The sequence below is a fragment of the Astyanax mexicanus genome, unplaced genomic scaffold, assembly GCF_023375975.1.
Source record: "Astyanax mexicanus isolate ESR-SI-001 unplaced genomic scaffold, AstMex3_surface scaffold_45, whole genome shotgun sequence".
NCBI lineage: Eukaryota > Metazoa > Chordata > Actinopteri > Characiformes > Acestrorhamphidae > Astyanax > Astyanax mexicanus.
Window position 1 is genome coordinate 316,597 of NW_026040055.1, and position 22,340 is coordinate 338,936.

The 22,340-nt window shown below is 43.5% G+C and overlaps 2 protein-coding genes across 3 annotated transcripts; both read right to left on the minus strand.

Annotated features, from left to right (window-relative positions):
- Positions 1 to 1,875: 1,875 nt before the first annotated feature.
- On the minus strand, positions 1,876 to 4,442 carry LOC125795250 (uncharacterized). 2 transcript variants are annotated; one of them, XM_049473757.1, is made up of 7 exons: positions 4,033 to 4,442; positions 3,612 to 3,836; positions 3,349 to 3,513; positions 3,081 to 3,228; positions 2,798 to 2,955; positions 2,532 to 2,675; positions 1,876 to 2,422 (listed from the first exon to the last, which is right to left on the minus strand). In XM_049473757.1, the coding sequence occupies exons 1-7, from the start codon at positions 4,077 to 4,079 to the stop codon at positions 2,416 to 2,418; spliced, it is 894 nt and encodes a 297-aa protein (XP_049329714.1). In that variant the 5' UTR covers positions 4,080 to 4,442; the 3' UTR covers positions 1,876 to 2,415. The 2 variants fall into 2 exon arrangements, with proteins under 2 accessions (XP_049329714.1, XP_049329713.1); XM_049473756.1 differs by having other exon boundaries at positions 1,876 to 2,425; positions 4,033 to 4,441.
- Positions 4,443 to 8,965: 4,523 nt separating this feature from the next.
- Positions 8,966 to 21,794, minus strand: LOC125795236 (uncharacterized). Its single transcript, XM_049473738.1, has 3 exons — positions 11,219 to 21,794; positions 10,898 to 11,108; positions 8,966 to 10,783 (listed from the first exon to the last, which is right to left on the minus strand). Exon 1 carries the CDS (start codon positions 18,974 to 18,976, stop codon positions 17,723 to 17,725), a length of 1,254 nt encoding a protein of 417 aa, XP_049329695.1. The 5' UTR covers positions 18,977 to 21,794; the 3' UTR covers positions 8,966 to 10,783; positions 10,898 to 11,108; positions 11,219 to 17,722.
- Between the last annotated feature and the right edge of the window lie 546 nt (positions 21,795 to 22,340).

Genomic DNA, 22,340 nt, shown 5'->3' on the forward strand with positions numbered 1-22,340 from the left:
CTAGATTTAACACCACTTCTGAAGGCAACTTCCCAAGTGGAGAGTTCTAGCGCTCAGATTTAAAAACAGTCGGCACTACGAGGGCGTGTCTGTATTTCCACTCACTGCTGTATGTGAGTATCAAACTAGTATATTATAGACGGTTTTGAGTTTGGTTTTCCAGTGTTGTTTTTCCACATGTACTTTATTTAAAGTAAGACCTGACCGGGTGAAGCTTTAGTTAGCTTTGGGGTTTAGCCGATATACCAGGTAAGCTACAAATGTTAGCCGAATATCCGAGTAGCAAACGCGGCTGCTGCGCTAAACTAGCGCCCGCTAACATGCTAAGCTAACCCCGCGCAAGTGTAAAAGGGTTAACTGTTACACAAAGTAATTTTAGATTAACCTGTGACTGAGTGATTTAATGTGTAAATAGTGGAATTATGATTGTGTTCTCCATTAAGCGCTGTTACTAATTCAGATTATTTGTCTCCAGGAATGAACGCGATTACTGGGCCAGGGATAAGGCTCTTATAACGGAGAGCTAAACTCCACTAAGACCAGCTGGAGGCTGTGTTAGCTCCTTATGTGGAGAGTTTTTACTTTTAATCTAATTAAATTGTCTTTACTAACGTTATTCACAGTGCTTGTTGTATTTTTATTGTCACTATGCATATTGTATCACATCTGAACGAGTGAGTATGGGTACATTTTACACTTTTATTTGCAAATAAATAAGTTTATGAAGCATGTTATGTTTTTGCTTTATAAAACTAAAATGTAAAAATAGATTAGCTGACTGTGTATGAATGTACTACTATGTGAAAAGAAGTTTACTTTGATGGCTTCTGCAAACTGTTAAATTTTGGTTACATTACTCATTCATTTCTACAAAGCATCCAATCAGAAATCAATTCATCAATACATATATATAATTCATATATACACACACACACACACACTCAATTTTCTACATACATTTATTTTCATTGTGCTCATATACTGTTGTTCTTAACACCGCTGTAAGCTCATACATTTATAAACCAATAAACATATAAAATATATGTATCTCAACATAGAATTCCAATAAGTATGTAACAAACGTTAAGACTTCAGCTTTATTTAATCTTATTTAGAACTTGTACAAAACCATCCTTACTGTCTGATTTAGCACTAATACTCATATGAATTATTTTAACTTACCTTGATCACTATGGAGTACTTTAGCCTCGTTTATATAGCTTTTAGGATAGGTACTAAATAAACTATACTTATATTTATATGCATTTGAAAGGAACATTTTTCTATTCTATGATTTTCTATGAGTTCGTAGATGTAAGTCAGTACATTTTATAAAACATTCACCATTCACAAAAACTAGTACCATCCACAACACATGGACAAAGAATAATTTTAAAAATTAAATAAAAGGGTACTTCTGTAGATGTTTTTACTACAGGCATAGTCACAAAGCTGCTCTACACAGACAAAAAAAACACTGGCATACGAAAGACAAAATGCATATATTACTGCAATAAATGTTTAAAGTGTCTGTTGAGCAAAAATACATTATTACATTAACACTATTTGCCTTCACGCAACCATCTACTTAAGCAGCAAAAATATAAATCCTTCATATCATCTTAGACGTTTTGTATCAACACTCTTTAATCACCTTAATTTACATTAAATAACAAGTCTCTCTTTTACTTCTTTCAATAGTATGCAGTTAACTAGTCACACACTAATGCCTATTAAAATGATCATTAACAGGAAACAATGAAAGCAAACAATTCCCATTACCTACAAACCACTGGGTGTGAATAACTTGAAGCAAAGAAGCAAGTTTGACTTGAAGATTTATTTAAAAAAAATCTTTAGACACAACTTCACAAATTGTTTGTGCTTTATTACAACCCAATTTCAATTAAGATGTTGCGTATAACATAACTAAACAAAAAAGAATATGCTGAGCTTCAAATCCTTTAAAACCTATATTTAACTGAATACGCTACAAATACATTTAATAATCAAACAGAAACAGTTTTTGCAAATATTGACTCATTTTTATTTGGATCATGTTCTGAAAAAGTTGGGACTGCTGCAACAAAACGCCTGTTTACAACATTCCACAGGTGAACAGGTTAATTGGAAACAGGTCAGCCTCTTGATTAGATATAAAGGCAGCATGCCTGAAACACTCCGTTCATAATGCCATTAAAAGATTCAGAGAATTTGAGTACAGGTAATCTTCGATCCCTCCTGTTGCAGTAAAAGCCATACAGCAGTAACACCCATATACTCTCCTGCGACTGGTCCATTCCGTGACCTACAGCACGCAAACAAATCATTCATTAGTTAAACTAAGTGAATGATTCAACTGATTCAGCTTCCCGATGACAGCTAGGAAGTCTTCCCTGGCAGCATCCAACACAGTCATGGCCTCCTTCGGAAAAAGAACAATAAACTATAATAAACTATAATTAATTATTATTATTAAAACTGCACTGTGTGTCAAGTCTGTTATATTAATATTAAATAAAGATACTGACCTCTTCCTGGTCGTCTCCTTGCTGACCTGCTTAGAAGTCACAGTCTGGATGTTGCTCAGGAACAAGACGTAGTTCTGGCAGTCAGCGTGCAGGACTCTGTCTTCGAAGCACAGGTTAGTGCTGCCCACGTGGAACTTCAGGAACCTTAGGAAAGGAAAGAAGAAGGGAAAAGTCAGTCACACTTAAAAATAATTCAGAAAAGATTTCATATGAAATCAAATTTTAGCAGTGTGTAGCATAGTCTATATCAACAGTACACTGCTCACCTTTTAACGCTCTTGATGTAATTCTGCACCGTCTGCTTGCAGAGTCCGGCCTCTGAGAGCTTGAGGAAATACTCCCGGGTCTTCTCATGCTGACGGACGAACTGGAGACTGGCCTGCTGGGGGTCCATGTAGTACAGGAACCTTGCAACGTTCTCCACCTGGAAAACAGCAGAACATAAGAGATTTACTTTAAAACCTGTTGATGTTTAGATGAAATAGATGGACTAATATGTCTTCTTATAATTATGTAATGACTAATATATTTTGTAATCAATTTTCTTACCTCCTGTTTGAAGTTTTCGTTCCACAAGTCACTCTGTAGAAACTTGGCGAATTTGGCAAGGAGAGAATGGTCAAGCGAGTGCTTCTTGTAGAGGCCCAAACTTGACATCCTTTCCCTAACGGAAGTTCCCTGCATCGTGGGATCAGGGCTGGGAAAAAACACAAACAAAAAAAACAAGTATTAGTGAAGTTTGGCACTTCACGAGAAACACAGTGACCTCCTAAAAATCTAAAAGGAATGAGAAAAATCAAGGAACGTAAACACTCACCACTGATAGAGTTCCCCAGAGCTTTCTGAGCCGGACTCAGACGGAGCCTCAACTGGCAGTTGGGCTACAGCCGGAACAGCTGGAACAGCAGGAGCAGCAGGAGCCGGGTCTTCAGTTGGGATGCCAACCACAGCCATCCCTCTGCTCTGCAGCTCCTCGATCATCCTGCGAGGAATAAAAGACATATTTACATTTAGCTTTCTTACAATAGAATAAGAAACGTACTTTATGATATCTAAAAGTAACCATTGTCAGCATCTTACCTGCCAACAGGGTCAGGGCTCTGCATGATCCTGGTGATGAGAGAGTACTCCCAGACACGGCCAGTACGAAGCAAATTGTTGGCAGCTCTCTTGGCAGATTCCACCACAGACCGAATGTCAGCTTCTGAGGAGTTCTTCATGCAGGATCTTCTGAGGTGAACTGGAAGGCTCCAATGAGTCTTCTTGCACATAGGACACAGGAGGAAGGTCCTATTGCTAGCTTTCCTGTTAGATAAAAACAGAAAAAAAGAGAAATAGACATTAGATATCTTCACATATTTATTGTCCCTGTAAAGCTAAATTTACATAGAATTGTTCAGCATTACGTAATCCTAAAACAAGTAAGGTTCCCATAGCATTTTCCTTGTAGCCAAGTCAGAGATAGTTTACTACAGTAAATCAAAGACAAACTTGTACTTACTCAGCAGAAGCAGCAGAAGAAGAAGAAGCAGCAGAAGAAGAAGCCATCTCAGACAGTCAAGAGGATTCCTGGTCACTGGAGCAGAGAAGGTCAAGGAGGTCAAGGAGGTCGCTGATCTTGGTAAGACAAGTATCAGAGGTGGTTTGGGGGTTCAAACTTGCTGCTTATATGCTACTGTAAACAAAAGGACACGCCCCCCACTTGACTGGGGTATCACCTGGTTGGATGATGGCTGTGGTCCAGAGGGGGCCAATGAGGTGACAGGTTGAACTCTGAATTGAGGAACAAGCCATATGCTAATTAAGTCAATTCACAGGCTGGGAGACAGCAGGCTGGGTGAGGTGGCAGTGAGAGGCTGGGAGACAGCAACCAGTTCTCAACCTGAGAGTATGGTACAGGAGTTATTCCTACATATTTGGGGAGTACTCATCACAAGCTTTCCATAGGTACCAAATATGTGCATATATCTGGGTGTTACAGGTTGAGAAGCTGGGAACTGCAACCCTGGAGTTCCGGTTCCCAGCTTCTCAACATGGGAACTGCAAACCTAGAGTTCCAGTTACCAGCTTCTCAACCTGTAACAGCTTCTCAAGCTTGTGATGAGTACTTTCCAAATATGTAAGAATAACTCCTGTACCATACTCCATGAGGTTGAGAACTGGTTGCTGTCTCCCAGCCTCTCACTGCCACCTCACAGGCCTCATGGGGGCAGGCCTCATTAGCATGGCCTATCAACTGGCCTGATGTGCCCATTTACAAGCTGGGAGCACAAGTCAGATGCTAATTAAGTCAATTCACAGGCTGGGAGACATTGAGATTGAGAGGCTGGGAACTGCAACCCTGGAGTTCCAGTTCCCAGCTTCTCAACCTGGAACACCCAGATATATGCACATATTTGGTATCTGTGGAAAGCTTGTGATGAGTACATTCACAATATGTAAGAATCATTGCTGTAACTTACTCACAGGTGATATTTACAGCTCTGTATCTCTGATTCTACCAAACTGTTACAGGCAGTCAGGATGATGTTGGAAAGCACTTGAATGCTTCTATAATCAGTCCAAGTTTCAGACACATTGGTTAACATTTTGGCACGTTAGCTCTGTTTATATGTGGCGCAAAAGTCGCATACTGTGGCCACCTGAAGTGCACTATTTTCGGCTACAGAAAAGCCATGTTTACCGGTCCATATCTCGGGCTCTGTACAAGATACAGACAAAACCCTCACGTCGTTCGATAGCCCTTGACATGCTCTAGTACCTGCTCTGTATTTTGCGATTAGACCTTTGCCCGCGATGATAGAACGTTTTGAATCTCGCCATATTTGAGGGTGCAGTTCTCCGCGGGACTGCTATACACATGGATGTTTATGGGCTCTTTAGAAAGGGCATTTCTCACGCTACAAGTATCTTGAATTTCATGTGGATATGTTCAGTTTTCATTGAGTTACTGCTGTTCAAAATCGGTCACAGTGATACCTTTATTCTGGAAGTCTGCCACCCTCTCTAACTTTTTTGGTCATTTTAAACAAAAATTACTCTCCCTCCACATAAGTGATACCCGGACGCTTAGCCTCATTGGACAGGGAATGCCCTCGACTGTACTCTGGTAAAATCCCATGTTGATAGATTTAGTTTTCTTTGAGTTACGGGTGTTCAAAATCGGCCCTAGGTATTAGCAGTCCAGCGGGTCACAGCAGTCATGCGGCCGCCTGAGGTGCACTATTTTCGGCTATAGAAAAGCCATGTTTACCGGTCCATAATTCTGGCTGTGTACATGATACAGACAAAACCCTTACGTCCTTGGATAGCTCTTGACATGCTCTACAAAACGGTCTATTGACGTTTTGCAATTTGATATTGTTCTATGAAGATACAGAGCTTTGAATATATTTGTTTTGTTTGCAGTGTCCACAGTGAAGAACTTAAGCCTGCTGGGGATCTTAGAGTCAGAGGGCCTTCATTTGGAAGACAATAGCATTATTCTAACTAACCCTAATATTTACAGTTCTATCTACATATTTATTTAAATTTACAGTTCAGATTTTTGCTGCAGGGACTACAGCCATACTAAATCTAACCCCTCCCCAGCAAAAGACTTCCTGTTGACGCCGTAATCAAACAGGAGCTCCTCTTGAACTTTAATATTGCGTATGGCAATAAAGAGGATTACGTCTTTGCCATCTACACTATACAACCGTGGTCGTAAATTTGCCTTCTTGGAGGAGTGGTTAATTAGACGGCCAAATGTGCACATTCCTGGATGGCACGGACACTCTTCCTCGTGAGCATCAATACAACGGGCTACCTGTCCAGAATTGTAAAAGAACATTCTTCAAAAAGAACAGTACCCACTCTCTTGCTCTGCTGTTGTTGCATGGGTCACTAAGCCCTCCTGTCTAGACACCACTTTACCGTGGTAGTCACACACGACTTCCCCCTAGGCAAAAGGCCTTGTAACTACCACTCCCCTACCCTCCCCCTCTATCTCTGCCACTGAGAGTCCCTTCCACCTCTGCGTCCTGCAAAACTTCTGCAACACAGCACTGTTCATCGCAACGTCAATGCCCCCAGATGGCTTCCACTGCTGGACGATGGATGCAGCATCTGAAATGTTTGAAGACCACCCTTGCTTCTCAATCCAGGCCTTGACTCTGGATTCAGAGGGCAGTCTACGGGCAAAGTGCTCTGTGAAGAAAGCAAAAAAAAAAAGAAATTAGTAAATAGGTTCAGACATAACAAATTTGATGTGCATTCCAGGTAGTAATTAGAGTTGACACTAAGACTAGGCTAAGAGATTAATTCTTAAAGACTCACCTAGAACATGCTGCACCCGAAGCTCGAGCTGTTCACTACGCCAGCGATCATAGCAGTAGCGTTCGTACTGCCCAGCCAGGGATACCCGCTTAGACCGCTTGGGTGGCACCCCGTCCAACGTCACTGGATATGACCGGAGCAACTTGTCATATGCAGCTTGGTCGCGGAACCCGTAGGTGTGTGGTCGCTCTGGTCACTACTGCAAGTAGAGGAAATGAGAAAAATGATGAGTACAGAAAAAAAAATACAAATAGTTGAAATGTAACCATGCTAGACCATCCTAGTGACAACATGAACAAATACTTACTCTGAATCACCCCGCAGTCTCCTCAGGATCAGGCACACATCTACCCCTGAGCTTATCTCCTTCATCCGGTAGTGCTTCTCTGCCGTGGCCGTCGAGTGGGTGAGGTAGCCCGCCACCTTGGACTTTTTGGCATCGGGCATGTCCTGGCTGTCTCATACGCCCGTCTGGCCATCTGGCTGGTCACCTTCGGCACCTGATACCTGAAAAAGACAATATATTCCTTAGTACTCATACATTATTTCCATTATATAATATAAAAACTGAAGTAAGGAAAGAAGAGTATTGCAGAGCTTGAGTTCATTTAGTTCAACTTACTTCTTGTGCAGCCGCTCCAGGTCATTGGAGGCGTTGTGGATGGTTCTGCCAGTGGAGGAGATGAAGAACCTCTCATCTGACTCATCGTCATCATCAACGCGCTTCCTCTTCCTTCCCAGCATGACTGGGCGCACCTCAGTGAAGTAGAGATCGAACCACTGTGAAAAGAAACACAAAAACAAAACAACATGCAATTAAAATCTAGGATTATCACAACACATATCTAAAACCTAATGCCATTTATAACACGACTAAACAAAGTCTAAACATCTTACCATCTCCTGTTCCTGGCTCAGAACAAAGGTGGCCACCTGAGTGGCAGCAGTCTTGTGCTCCTTTACTGCTACCGCAACGAAAGCAGGACGAGTGTCATCTCTCCTTCGGCTGATCCATTCTGTGACCTACAGCACAAGTGATTCATTAGTTAAACTGAGTGAATCATTCAAATACTGAAATACAAATACAAGACAAAAATAAGACTAATAACTAGGTTAGAACTTACAGTCACGCATTAGAACTTTTTTGAGGAGAGAAAGATTCAGAAAGCTAAAATATTTGATAAAACTCAGATAAACAAACAAAATCCCCCAATAACAAAACCCACATTAACACACATTTCATCAGAAACAGGAGAAAAAAGGTCTATATGTAGACTAAACACAGACAAAACTCACCTGGAGACAGTAACGAGTGGGAGGAGTTACAGATTACCAACAGGTGTAGAGGATAATGAGGGGGCGTGGTTAATATAAGACAGGACTGGGGCAGATAGACAGAGGGATGTTCACTCTGGAGAGTGAAGCTGTGCTAATTACTGTGTTCACACACCAACAGAAACCCTATAAAATCTGATTTACTGCCCAAACTCTTCTTACTGTGATCAGAATCAGACTTTATTTATTTCTCTCAGTATAAACTGAGTAACTCTGTGCTCTTTAACAGCAGAGTCTCTAATGGAGTTCAGTCTATAATCCAGTTGAGAATAAAAAATGAGATTTATTTATCTTTATATCACTGTATCATCAGACGGTCATTGGGAGTTCCATGGTGAACAGTGTCCTGGTCACCACATACAGTAGATTACTACCTATTAAATCACATGCAGCCTCCTCCCTCTCTTCAGTTTAAGCTAAGCTGAGTGTAATCTCGGGTTTAGAGACAGTCGAGCACAGTCCTGAGTCAGAATCATGATCTATGGAGAAGAAACTTTATCAAGTCCGGGTATGAATGAGGGAGAAACACATGGCATATATAAATAAGACTGCACACACTTTACCTTTTTTATACTTGGCTTTGTGTTTAACTTATTCTCTGTAGTTAATCAAATTTAACTTGATTTTTCTGATCAGTTTTTTTTAACAAAACCCCTCCATGATCATCAATACATCTGGCTACCTGACCAGATTTATATCCTTTACTTCTCTGCACAAACTGCAAATTAATATATGAGTGTTTTATTTTTTCCATTTAAATGTTAGTATTTGGAAGACTCCAGATATCACCCGTCTTCAGTACTGCTTTTCTTGCTGTGGCACTGTTTTTGAAAGTGTATGTTTTTATGCGCTATGGGCTAAAGGTTGATTTGTAGTCCATTTTAAAAATTCTTGATTCTGTAAATTATTAAAATTGCACAGATTCGAAATTGGTGCAACAGGCCAGCTCACTTCAGCCGCCTGATGTGCTTTTTTTAGGTGCAGTGATGCTTTATTTACAGGTCTTGCCTTTTATTGGTTAGAACAGACTAGATTAGACTAGACCTTACTGCATGCATGTTAAAGAACAAACAAAACCAGGCAAATATCAGCAAACAGTTGCTTTATTAAATTCTTTTTTGAAGAAGTTTTGCAGAAGTTGCAGATAAAGTGTACACACACAACTTTGTGAACATATATTTCACATTGCAGCATATGTATTACTAATTCTAATCTTATCCATAACCTAACCCTAACATTTACAGTATCTACAGTTACATATATATTTACATTTATAATGCAATTTAGATTTTTGCTGCAGGGACCACAGCCAAGTTAAATCTAAAGTCAAGTAGTTTTATTGTCAGTACTGCATATGTACAGGACATACAGAGAATCGAAATGACGTTACTCTCCTTCCCAATTTTACAGCAAGTACAGATAATAGATATAATAAAAGAGAATGGGAGACACTATGTGTACAATACAGCAGACACACAAATAGACATACATGAGACAGAAACAAGGTGCAGTAGTGGTGGGGGAGAAAAAAGATACATAAATATGAATAAAAAGAAATAAGATATATAATATAAAAGAGTGGGAGACACTATATGTACAAAACAACAAGAACACAAAGGCATACGTAAGACTGAAGACAATAGTGCAATATTGATGGTGATTGAGATGGAATGAAGGATAAATAGTATATAACAGTAGTGCAAATATGGTATATAGCTTAAGGCTGGTAAAATGAATGAGTGCGTAAAGTTCTTAAAGTTCACAGTTTTCGGGGAATTAAAGTGTGTATGACTGTGCGAGTATAGCAGTAGTGCAGGTATTGGGTGTGTAGTGCAGGTCCATTAGAAAAGTTCAAGTACTGTGTGTGTTCTAGTACAGAGTTTCAGTACTGTATTGGTGGGGGGGAGGGGGTCAGGGGGCTGAGTGAGTGTGTGCTGGGGGCAGGATTGGGATGGGGGTACAGCAGGAAGAGGGTTCAGCATCTTCACAGCCTGATGGATAGGGCTGTCTCATAGTCTGCTGGTCCTAAACCCTCCCCAGCTGTAATCTAACCGGAGCTCCTCATTTACTTTAATGTTGCTTATGGCGATGAAGAGGATTACATCCTTGCCATCTACACTGTTTAATCTAGGCCTTAGTTTGGCCTTCTTTGAGGAATGATAAATTAGCTGGCCAAATATGCGTATTCCTGGATGGCACGGACACTCCTCCATGAGTATCAATACACCGAGCTTCCTGTCCAGAATTCTAATAAAACATGTAGCAACTCTCCCTCTCTACTGTCGAACTGTGGGTCGCTAAGCCCTCCTGTCTAGACACCACTTTACTTTAGTCCCAAACAACTTTCCCAAAGGCAAAAGGCCTTGTAACCAACATCCCTCTACCCTTCCCCTCTATCTCTGCCACTATGAGTCCCTTCCATTTCTTCTGCGTTCTGCAAAACCTCTGCAACACAGCACTGTCCATCGCTGTGTCGATGCCCCAGATGGCTTCCACTGCTGGACAGTGGTTGCAGCATCAGGAATGTTTGCAGACCACCCCTTTCTTCTCAATCCAGGTCTTCACTCTGGATTCAGAGGGCAGTCTACAGGCAATGTTCTCTGTGAATAAATAAAACAAATAGTCAGTAAATTCAGACATAACTAAATATATTGTGTATTCAAGCTATTAGAGTTGATAAGACTAGGGTAAGAGATAAATCCCTAAAGACTCACCTGGAACTTGCTGCATCTGATTCTGGAGCTGATCACTATGCCAGGGATCGTAGCAATAGCGCTCATGCACCCCTGCCAGGGATGCCTGCTCTGACCGCTTTGGTGGAACCCCGTCCAACAACACTGGCATGACTGGTGCAACCTGTTGTATGCAGCTTGATCGCTCAAGAAGGACGAGGAACCAATAGCAGTGTGGTCACTCCACTCACCACTAGAAGTAGAGGAAATGAGAGAAAATGAGTACAGAAAACCGAAAAAATATAAAACTTTGAAATATAACCATGCAAGAAAATCCTAGTGAAAACACAAAGAAATACTTACTCTGAATCCCCACAGAGGCTCTTGAGTATCAAGCAAGCATCCACCTGAGCTAATCTCCTTCATAGTGCTTCTCTGCAGTGGCCGAGGTGCGCGTGAGGTAGCCTGCCACCTTGGACTTTTCCCTTGGGTTCTTTGTAGCTGTTTCGTATGCCCGTCTGGGCTGTCACCTTCGGGACCTAATGCCTGATAAATATATTTAATACTCATATATTATTTCCAAAAACTTTAGTGAGGAAAGAAGAGTATTGCAGAACTGCATTGAAGTACAGTAATTGAAGTAAATCCAAGAAGTACAGTAGGGTCCTTCTACTGATCAGTCTGGAAAATGTCTTCCTCCTCGTAGAGGGAAGACCCAGAATCTTGAGCAGCACTTCCTTAGAGAGCGGCCAGAGCCCTCTAGCTCCCACAGGGAACCCAAAGTACTCTACCAAAGCCACCGCGAGTGAGTCAACGATCATCCTCCAGTCCTCTTACATACAGCTTTGAACTTTGTGTATACTTTCTCTGTGCTCATGAGCTTTCTGGTAGAAACAGCCGCCTGGCCTGGATGGACGGAATGAAGAGCTACTTTCTGCACCCCCAGGCCACCAACCTAGTTACGTCACAGGTCGACATAGGAAGATGTAGCCATCTCAGTTCAGTTTTAGTTCAGTTCAGTTTCAGTTTTATTGGCCAAGTATATTTAACATACAAAAGGAATTTAACTTTGGTACACTTTACAGCCTTCCTGATTATCCTGTTCGAGGTGTGCGGTGAGTAGCTAAACCAAGGCCGCAGTAATTGGCGGAGTAAATGACCCTTGGTATACCAGGCCTAGTCAGAATGGAGACCTTCTGTGTCGGCTTAAGCTTGGCCTAACCAATCCTGCTCACCCAATCAGAAATCTTACCGACAATGTCTGGCCTTATCAGTCCCAGCCAGGGCGACATCGAAATGCCCAGCTACCTATATGGAGAGCCATTGAGGCACCTTGCCTTGGACTTAAAGGACATCATAAAGCCAGAACACTTAGAAGGCTGAAGCCTCAGCCCCCCTGCACTGGCAGAAATGCTAGGATTTTTGTAAGGATTGGCAAGTTGTAGGCCATGCCCTGCCATGAGTCAGACACAACCACCAGATTGTCTGCAATCGCCCACACTGAAAGCGTTTAGTCCACACTGAACCCCTGTCTGTGGGTCTCAAGGTAGGCAATGAGGGGGTTCATTGGCAGATTGAAGAGCAATGGTGACAAGGAGTCTCCCTGCTTGACACCAACTCTTAGAGAAATCTTGGAGGTGGACTGGTCTCCGATTATAATGGTGGTCACACTTTGTTAATAGGAGCTGCGAATAACTCCTATTGTATGGATATCCACTCCTCTCTCCTGTAGAACATACCAGATATGTTAATGAGAGTCGAATGCTTTAGCTATGTCGATGAATACTGCTGCAAGTGGGCTGTACTCTTCTTTGCTCCATCTTATGAGGCCTTGCAGAACCTCAATGTTCTCAGAACAACCAGGGGTGTTGATAAACCGCCTCTGACTGCAGTGAACCGAGCACCCTCTAACGTGTCTACTGTGGATCACCTTAGTGAAGAGTCTCAAGACTGTGGAAAGAATGGTGATCGGCCGCCAACTGCCGATCTCCATCGCCGCCCCGTCCCCAGTCTTGGATATCAGCACCGTTCGGCATCACTTGAAGCACACCGGTGCGACTCCGGTGAACATCCACACTTTGACCATCCGTGTGACCGTCTCGCACTCTGCATCCCAGTCGAGCAAAAACTGCTTTTTAATACCGTCTGGGCCTGGTGCGGAATCGCTCGACATGGCTCGAAGGTTTTCCAATACCTCAGTCGCCGTGAGAGCCAATTCAAAGGGGCTGTTATCAGCGTCTCTCTCCGTCAGGAACCTTCCCAGCCCGCCAAAGAATCCTGGGGCCTCCCATTTCTCCCTTTAAGCTTCCTCAACATCTGAGAGGGGAATGGGTCAGATGGCAGATGTACCTCCATCTAGGATTTCTTTAGCTAGGCGGGCCGGGTCGCTCCTGAACAGCCTCTGGCACCTGATGAAGGCGGCTGTTCACGCCTTCGCCCTGCTGTACCTACTGGTGCCGTTAGCTTGCCGTTTAAGCAACCTACGGGAGGAGATGCGTCACACAGACCTTCTCAACTCCCCCAAGCAATTGAAGTATGGATCGGGCTGCAGTTTCCAATCGTGCGGGCCACTCGGCTGCACCCTCAAGACATAGTTTGGAGGATCTGGCCACAAGGATCATCTCCGCTGCCAATCCCCTGTATATCTCCAGGAGACCAGTCACCGGGACTCTCAATACAGGCTCAGATTCCTGACCCTCAATTCTTGTGTCCAAACTACATTTGTTGCCCTTTTGTCCCTTGTATGCACAGAGACAGAGAGACAGAGCCAGGTTCCCGATCAGTCCTGTGCTCTTTGACAGTCCTCAATATCTTTGCCGGCTCCTTCCTCATCAGCCCTCCATCGCATGATGAGCGCAGATGGCGTAAAACCAAGCTTCACATTCACAAAGAAATTTTTAAAAATAGACTGCGTGATTACAATAAAATAATGTGCACATGTAGACAAACCTACTTCTCCAGCATTATTAACAATAATATTAACAATAGCAAAGTTCTTTTCACTGTGGTTGACAGACTAACTAACTCACCTATATATATGACCCCTGAGCTAGTTTCAACTGAGAGATGTAATGAGTTTGCTAAATTTTGTAATACTAAAATCCACAATATCAGACAAGCCATCAGTACATCTCTATCCACCAAGGAGCCCATGTGCTCTCCAAAACCATGCAAAAGCATCATAGTCAACATGTCCCAGTTTAGCACTATTAATGAAGAAGTTTTAATTGATACAGTGAGTCACCTCAGATCATCCACTTGCAGTCTTGATACATTACCAACCAAGTTTTTAAAGAATGTTTTTTACTCAATATCAGAAGACATTCTTCAAATTGTAAATACCTCACTCATGTCAGGTGTTTTCCCAAATGCATTAAAAACTGCCGTTGTGAAGCCTCTCTTAAAAAAGAAAAATTTAGATACAAACTTATTGAACAATTACAGACCAATCTCTAATCTACCATTCATTGGAAAAATAATTGAAAAAATTGTCTTCAAGCAAGTTATGCACTTCCTGTCCATAAATAACTGTCTAGACCAATTTCAGTCAGGTTTCCGGCCCAATCATAGTACTGAGACTGCGCTTATTAAGGTTATCAATGACATTCGCTTAAACACAGACTCAGGAAAAATGTCTATTCTACTACTGCTTGATCTCAGTGCTGCTTTTGATACCATTGACCACAACATTCTCATAGATAGACTTGAGAACCGGGTTGGACTTTCTGGAACTGTCCTAAAATGGTTCAGTTCATACCTTCAAGGAAGGAAATACTTCGTGGAAATGGAAAATAATGTTTCTGAGACTGCGCCAGTGACCTGTGGTGTACCCCAGGGTTCAATTCTTGGGCCACTCTTATTTAATTTATATATGATTCCTCTGGGTGAACTCATGCGTGACTATGGGATATCTTACCACAGCTATGCAGATGACACTCAGATCTACATGGCCCTCTGCCCAAACAATTTCGGTCCCATTGACTCACTGTGTAAATGCCTTGAGCAGATAAATAAATGGATGGGACAGAACTTTCTGCAGTTAAATAAAGATAAAACAGATTATTTTTTTTGGGAATAGTAATGAGAGGCAAAGACTAGCTGCCTATCTGGATTCAAAAAGCCTAAAATCTAAAGAACTAGTGCGTAATCTTGGTGTACAAATGGACTCTGATCTCACTTTTAACAGTCACGTCAAAGCCGTCACCAAATCAGCATTTTATCACCTCAAGAACATCAATAAGATCAGAGATTTTCTGTCTAAAGCAGACCTGGAGAAACTCATCCACGCCTTTATTTCTAGTAGGATTGATTACTGTAATGGACTCCTAACTGGACTCCCAAAAAAGACCATCAAACAGCTTCAGCTGATTCAGAATTCAGCAGCCAGAGTTCTGACTAGAAGTAAAAGAAGAGAGCACATCACCCCCATCCTTAAATCCCTGCACTGGATACCAGTATGTTACAGAATAGACTTTAAGGTACTGTTACTGGTCTATAAATGTGTTAATGGTGCAGGACCAGCATATTTATCTGATGTGCTCCAGCAGTATGAGCCGAGCAGAACTCTCAGATCATCAGGAACTGGTCAGTTAGAGCTGCCTAAAGTAAAAACTAAACACGGAGAGGCAGCGTTTAGCGTTTAGCTACTACGCTGCTCTTAAATGGAACCAGTTAACAGAGAGCATTAGAAGAGCTCCAACACTAAACATGTTTAAATCCAGACTGAAAACCTACATGTTTGATCAGGCCTTTAGCTCAGCTTAAAACACTGCAGCTCCGTCCACTTTTATTCTGTAACGGCACTTTTATATTATGTTTTATTCATGCTTTATTCTTATTAATTCCTTGTTGTTCTTTTACATGTTTTTAATTTAATTCTCTTTGTTTTAATCATATTTGAATCAATCATGCTTTATTCTTATTTTACTTTTTATTTCCATTTTTACATGTTTTTTTATTTATATTTTTTATTTGATTTCTCTGTGTATTTTCTAATTTGTAAAGCACTTTGAATGGCCGTTGTGTATGAAAGGTGCTATATAAATAAACTTGCCTTGCCTTGCCTTGCCTTGCATGACTGCTTCCCCTTCCGCTGGGGCATGCGGTCCCAACCATCCTACATTCTGGGACCTTCCCGTGGACTATGCAACGGTGCCTACTCAGGTCCCCGCGTTGGGAAGCGAGCTTCACAACTATCGCAGAAGTGACTGCAACCCACCATATCAGCTGCCCGTTGCACTCCCGGACGTGACAGGCCACTGAGTGGTGGTTAGAGGAAGCTTTTCCACATCAGCGACATCTGTATGAGATGGACACCTTACTATGACGTTTTTGAAAGTGCCTTGCCGCCAGTTGAACAGTGCCCACCTGCACACCACAAAGATCACAGAGTATGCTGGGATCTGGTAAGTCAATACTTCGAGTCGGGTCCGTGATCGACTCGTAAGCCCTACTATCCATGGTGGTGGCGTTTGGGCTAGGGAAGGCCAGTTCTCCTGGTCCTGGCTGGTTATGGGCCTTGCCGTCCCTGACATTGAGGCTGTGGATACTCCCGTCAAGCCCCTGATCCCCGGACTAACTGCTACCAACCCCTCTCGGTTCCGAAAGTCCCGCGACATCAGAACTTGGGGGACGAGTTACCCCTCCAACTGCAGCTTTTGGGTTTCGGGTCCCGGCAAGGCCGGATATAAGAAGTTGCTTGCACTCCATTTGGCAATTCGGGTCTCGCACCCTGACAATTACCTAACCAAATGACAACAGCCGATCAGTAAGACACTCTGACTTCCGTCACCCGTATTGCTGACCAACCGCAATCACCAGAAAGGTTCTTATGGCCATACTACCCTGAGAGTTATGGTGTCAGGTGTTCCCCGTGGGCTCCCTCTCCGCCAACCTCCTGATTCGAGACTCCTCGAATTTACTTGCAAGGTTAGCAGGTTAGTGTTCTATGCGTGTGAGGAAACCCCCCGTTCCTGGGGCTCCACAAAAGCGTGAATTCTCTGCCCAACTCTTAAGAGAGTTGGCAGGATGCGTTCAAATGGCCTCACTTAGCCGTGTACCACGCGGAGGTGGAGGCCTAAGACACGATGCTCAATGCTCTCTCTGGAGTCTGCCTTGTTCCAGTGACTCCGGGGTGTGCTGAGAGAGTAATAGTTACTCCCACCGTTTACCTGCGCTTCATTGAATTTCTTCACTTTGACATTCAGAGCACTGGGCAGAAATCACATCGTGTCAGCACCCGTTTAGAGTCCTCACAATGCTTTGTTTTAATTAAACAGTCAGATTCCCCTGGTCAGAATCAGTTTTAAAGCAGCTGCTGGGTGCAGCAACCCCTCCTGGACCATCAGAGGCCCAGAGTAACGGACGGGAGGTCCCAAACATGAGGTCCCCGGGTCAGCAAAAACCTTCAAGGATTCCCAGGTGGAAGCCGTACCCTGCCAAGAGTCTGATACAACAAACCAGATCATCTGCTAACGCTAGAGCCAAAATCTTCGTGTCCACCACACTGAACCCCTGTATGTGGGTCTCAATGATGCCAAGGTGGGGGGGATTAATTGCAAGGTTAAAGAGCAACAGTGACGAGGAGAGCCTCCCTGCTGGACAGCCACCCTGAGGATGATCTCTGAGGTGGACTGGCCTTGGATCTCTAACCTTTGTCACACACTGATCATAAGAACTATGAACTATGTACATGTATGCTAAGGCATTTGATTACTTGATCACTAACAATGTCAATAAAAAACACTGCACTTCTCTTTTCTCCATCTAATGAGGAACCTTGCAGAACCTCAAAGTTCTAGGAATCATTCCTGTAACTTACTCACAGACTGAGATAATTTAGGTCAAATTAGCCAATTTTTGCCAGGTTCAGAATTCGAGCACCGTTCGACACCGCTTAAAACACACCGGTACGACTCCGGTGAACATCCACACGTTGAACATACGTGTGACCGTCTCACACTCAGGATCCCATTCAAGCAAGGACTGCTTTTTAATACCGTCTGGGCCTGGTGTGGAGTCGCTCGACATGGCTCGAAGGCTTTCCAATACCTCCGTTGCCGTGAGAGCTGATTCAAAGGGACCGTTATCCGCATCCCCTTCGATCAGGAACCTTCTCAGTCCGTCAAAGAGTCCCGGGACCTCCCATTTCCTCCTGTAGGCTTCCTCTACTACCGTGAGGGGAATGGGGCAGACGGCAGGTGAACTGCCGTCTAGGACTTCTTGTGCTAGGCGGGCTGGGTCGTTCCTGAAGAGCTGTTGACACCTGCTGAAGGCAGCTGTTCTTGCCCTCGCCCTTCTTGACCCACCAGTGCCAGTCACTCGTACCCTAAGTGACTTCCGTGAGGTAAGATGCTTCCTCCAATCCTTCTCCTCAACTCCCCCCAACATCCGGAGTACGGACCGGGCTGCAGCTTCCAGTCGAGCGGGCCACTCGGCTGCGTCCTCGAGCCATAATTTGAGGACTGAGATGTGTTGGTCCTTGGAGGTTCTGGCTGCGTCGATCATCTCCGCTGCCAATCCCCTGTACGCCTCCAGGAGACCAGTCACCGGGACTCTCAATACAGGCTCAGATTCCTGACCCTCAGTCCTCTTGTCCAGACTACAATCATTGCCCTTTTGTCTCTTGTATCCACAGAGTCGGGAGACAGAGCCAGGTTCCCGGCCATTCCTGTGCTCTATGACAAAATCCTCTATGCCTTCGTTGGCTCCTTCCTCGTCGGCCCTCCGTCGCTTGACGGCTTCCCTTTCCGCTGGGGCACGCACCCCAGCCATCCTATATTCAGGGATCTTCCCGTGGACTATGCGCCGGTGCGTACTTAGGCCCCTCTGCGTTGGGAAGCAAGCTTCACAACTATCGCAGAGGTGACTGCGACCCACCGTATCAGTGGCCGGTTGCACTCCTGGACACTTCAGGATGTGGCAGGACACCGAATGGTGGTTGGAAGAAACTTTTTGGCATCGGTCGCATCTGTACAAGATAGACACCTTAGTATGACGTTCGGCAAAGTGCCTTGCCGCCCGCTGAACAGTGCCCACCTGCACGCCACAAAGATCACAGCGTAAGTCCACAACCATACTTTGAGCCGGGTCCGTAGTCGACTCGTACGCCCTACTATCCATGGTGGTGGCGTTTGGGCTGGGGAAGGCCAGTTTTCCTGGTCCGGGCCGGTTATAGGTGTTGCCGTTCCCGACATTGAGGCTATGGATACTCCCGTCAAGCACCTGATCCCCGGACCAACCGCTCCCTACCCCTCTTGGGTCGGAAGGTCCCGCGACATCAGAGCTTGGGGGACGAGTTACCCCTCCCACTACGGCATCGGGGTTTCGGGTCCCGGCGTAATAAATCGGGTCCCGGATGTAAGAAATATCTCGCTCTCCATTTTGGCAATTCGGGTCTCGCACCCTGACAATTGCCTAACCAAATGACAACAGCCGATCAGTAAGATACTCAGACTTCCGTCGCCCGTATCGCTGACCAACTGCAATCACCGGAAAGGCTCTTACGGCCATACTACCCTGACAGTTATGGTGTCAGGTCTTACCCGTGGGCTCCCTCTTACCCATTGCCCGCTTGCGGCGAGATTTTCTCTCCGCCAACCTCCTGATTCGAGACTCCTCGAATTATCTTGCAAGGTTGGCAGGTTATCGTTCTAACCATGTGAGGAAACCCCCCCGTTCCTGGGGCCCCTTACAGGTGTGAATTCTCCGCACAACTCTTGAGAGTTGGCAGGATGCGTTCCAATGGCCTCGCTTAGCCCCGACGCAGCACCGTAGCCGGGGAGATCCGCGAGAAGGGCCCGGCGCACGCCCAGAGTGGAGCGTAGAACATGTGAACATTTCCCAGGGATGTATCTTACATATTTGGAAAGAACTAATCTCAATCTTTGCAACAACACTAGATTTGTGCAGATATCTTCAGGAATAAAGATTTTACGGGTTTGAAAAATACCAGCTTCAGCTGGAAAAAAGAAAATTGGAACCTACCCAAAATGGGCTGATTTGGGTTTGAAAAATACCAGCTTCAGCTGGAAAAAAAACAATTGGACCTAAAATCTCTCAACCTGTGAGTATGTTACAGGAATGATTCTTACATATTTGGAAAGTACTCACCCACTGCTTTACAGCAATACTTCATATGTGTATATGTCTGTAGAATTAAAGATTTTACAGGGGTTGCCATTCTAACCAATTTAGGCGGAATCAATTCTAAAACTGGCTAAAATTGGCTAATTTGACCTAAAATCTCTCAACCTGTGAGTATGTTACAGGAATGATTCTTACATATTTGGAATGTACTCATCACAAGCTTTCCATAGATACCAAATATGTGCATATATCTGGATGTTACAGGTTGAGAAAGTTCCCAGCTTCTCAACCTATAGCACCCATATATCAACTTGGCATTTTGACCCTAAATATCTCAGCCTATGAGTATGTTACTGGAATGATTCTTACATATTTGGAAAGTACTCACCCACTGATTTACAGCAGTACTTCATATGTGTATATGTCTGTAGAATTAAAGATTTTACAGGGGTTGCCATTCTAACCAATTTAGGCGGAATCAATTCTGAACCTGGCAAAAATTGGCTAATTTGACCTAAATTCTCTCAACCTGTGAGTATGTTAAAGGAATGATTCTTACATATTTGGAAAGTACTCACCCCCTGCTTTACAGCAATACTTCATATGTGTATATGTCTTTAGGATTAAATATTTTACAAGGGTTGCCATTCTAACCAATTTAGGCGAAATCAATTCTGAACCTGGCAAAAATGGGCTAATTTGACCTAAATTATCTCAGTCTGTGAGTAAGTTACAGGAATGATTCTTAATGATTACATACAAAGTACTCACCCACTGCTTTACAGTAATTTTTGGACCGTTTTTGAACAGCCGTAACTCAAAGAATACTAAACATATCCACATGAATTTTAAGATATTTGTAGCGTGAGAAATGCCCTTTCTAAGGAGTCCATACACATCCTTGTGCATAACAGTCCCGCGGAGAACAGCACCCTCAAATATGGCGATAATCAAAACGTTCCATCATCGCGGGCAAATGTCCAATTGCAAAATACCAAGCAGAAACTTTGTAGAGCATGTCAAGAGCTATCCAACGACATAAGGGTTGTGTCTGTATCATGTACACAGCCCGATATATGGACCGGTAAACATGGGATTTCTATAAACGAAAATAATGCACCTCAGGCGGCCGTATGACTGCTGTGACCCGCTGGATTGTCAAAACCTATGGCCGATTTTGAACAACTGTAACTCAAGCAAAACTAAATCCATCAACATGGGATTTATCCTGCGTACAGTCGAGGACATTCCCTGTCCAACTAGGCTATGTTTCCGGGTATCACCTATGTGTAGGGAGAGTAATCTTAGTTTAAAATGACCAAAAAAGTTAGAGAGGGTGGCAGAGTTCCAGAATGAAGGGTATCACTGTGACCGTTTTTGAACAGCCGTAACTCAAAGAAAACTGAACATATCCACACGAAATTTAAGACAAGCCATATGACAGCCCCATGGTCTCCCAGATTACCCCTGAACCAGAAGAACAGGTTGGAATGCCCACCTAGGCTAATCTAATATGAGTTATGTGGCCCTAATGGCCTGTAGGAGGGTCGCTAGGTGTGTCAGTTCATGAGGTGTGGTGCAGTGTTGTGTGCTGGTTTATATGTACTATGTGTCCATTCCCCCTCAGCCCATTAAGTGGGACTTTTTGAATGTCTTTCCCATAGAACATGGTTCCGACCTACGACTATGTGTGGCTGTAGAAGCCCGTGATTACACTCAGCTTCAAATTTCGTTTTGGGGAGAAAGGAGTGTGCAAGCAGGTGCATCTCGTCACCTAACCTAATCTAGTATGAGTTATGTGGCCCTAATGGCCTGTATAAGAGTCGCATTATCCATCAGTTTATGAGGTGTGGTGCTGTGTTGAGTACCATCTTATAAGTATTATGTGTTCTTTTCCCCTTGGCCCATTAAGTGGTACTTTATGATTGTCTTTCCCATTTAACTGGTTCCGACTTAAGCTATATTCTGCTTGAGAAGCCCGTGATTACACTCGGCTTCAGTTTTTGCTTTGGGAAAAAGGAGGGTGCAAGAAGGTGCGTCACTATTGCCTAATTTAGTCTAGTATGAGTTATGTGGCCCTAATGGCCTGTTTAAGAGTCTATATATCAGTTTACGCTATATATCAGTTTATGAGGTGTGGTGCTGTGTTGATTGCCGTCTTATATGTATTATGTGTTCCTTCCCCCTTAGCCCATTAAGTGGGACTTAATGAATGTCATCCCCATATAAATGGTTCCGACTAAACTAAGTTCTGTTTAAGAAGCCTGTGAGTACACTCGGCTTTATTGTTTTATTTCTTGTAAGGGAGAGAGGAAGGTGCAAGGTGATGTAGGTCTATTCAATTAAATTCAATTCAATTTTATTTATATAGCGCTTTTTACAACAAAGGTTGATACAA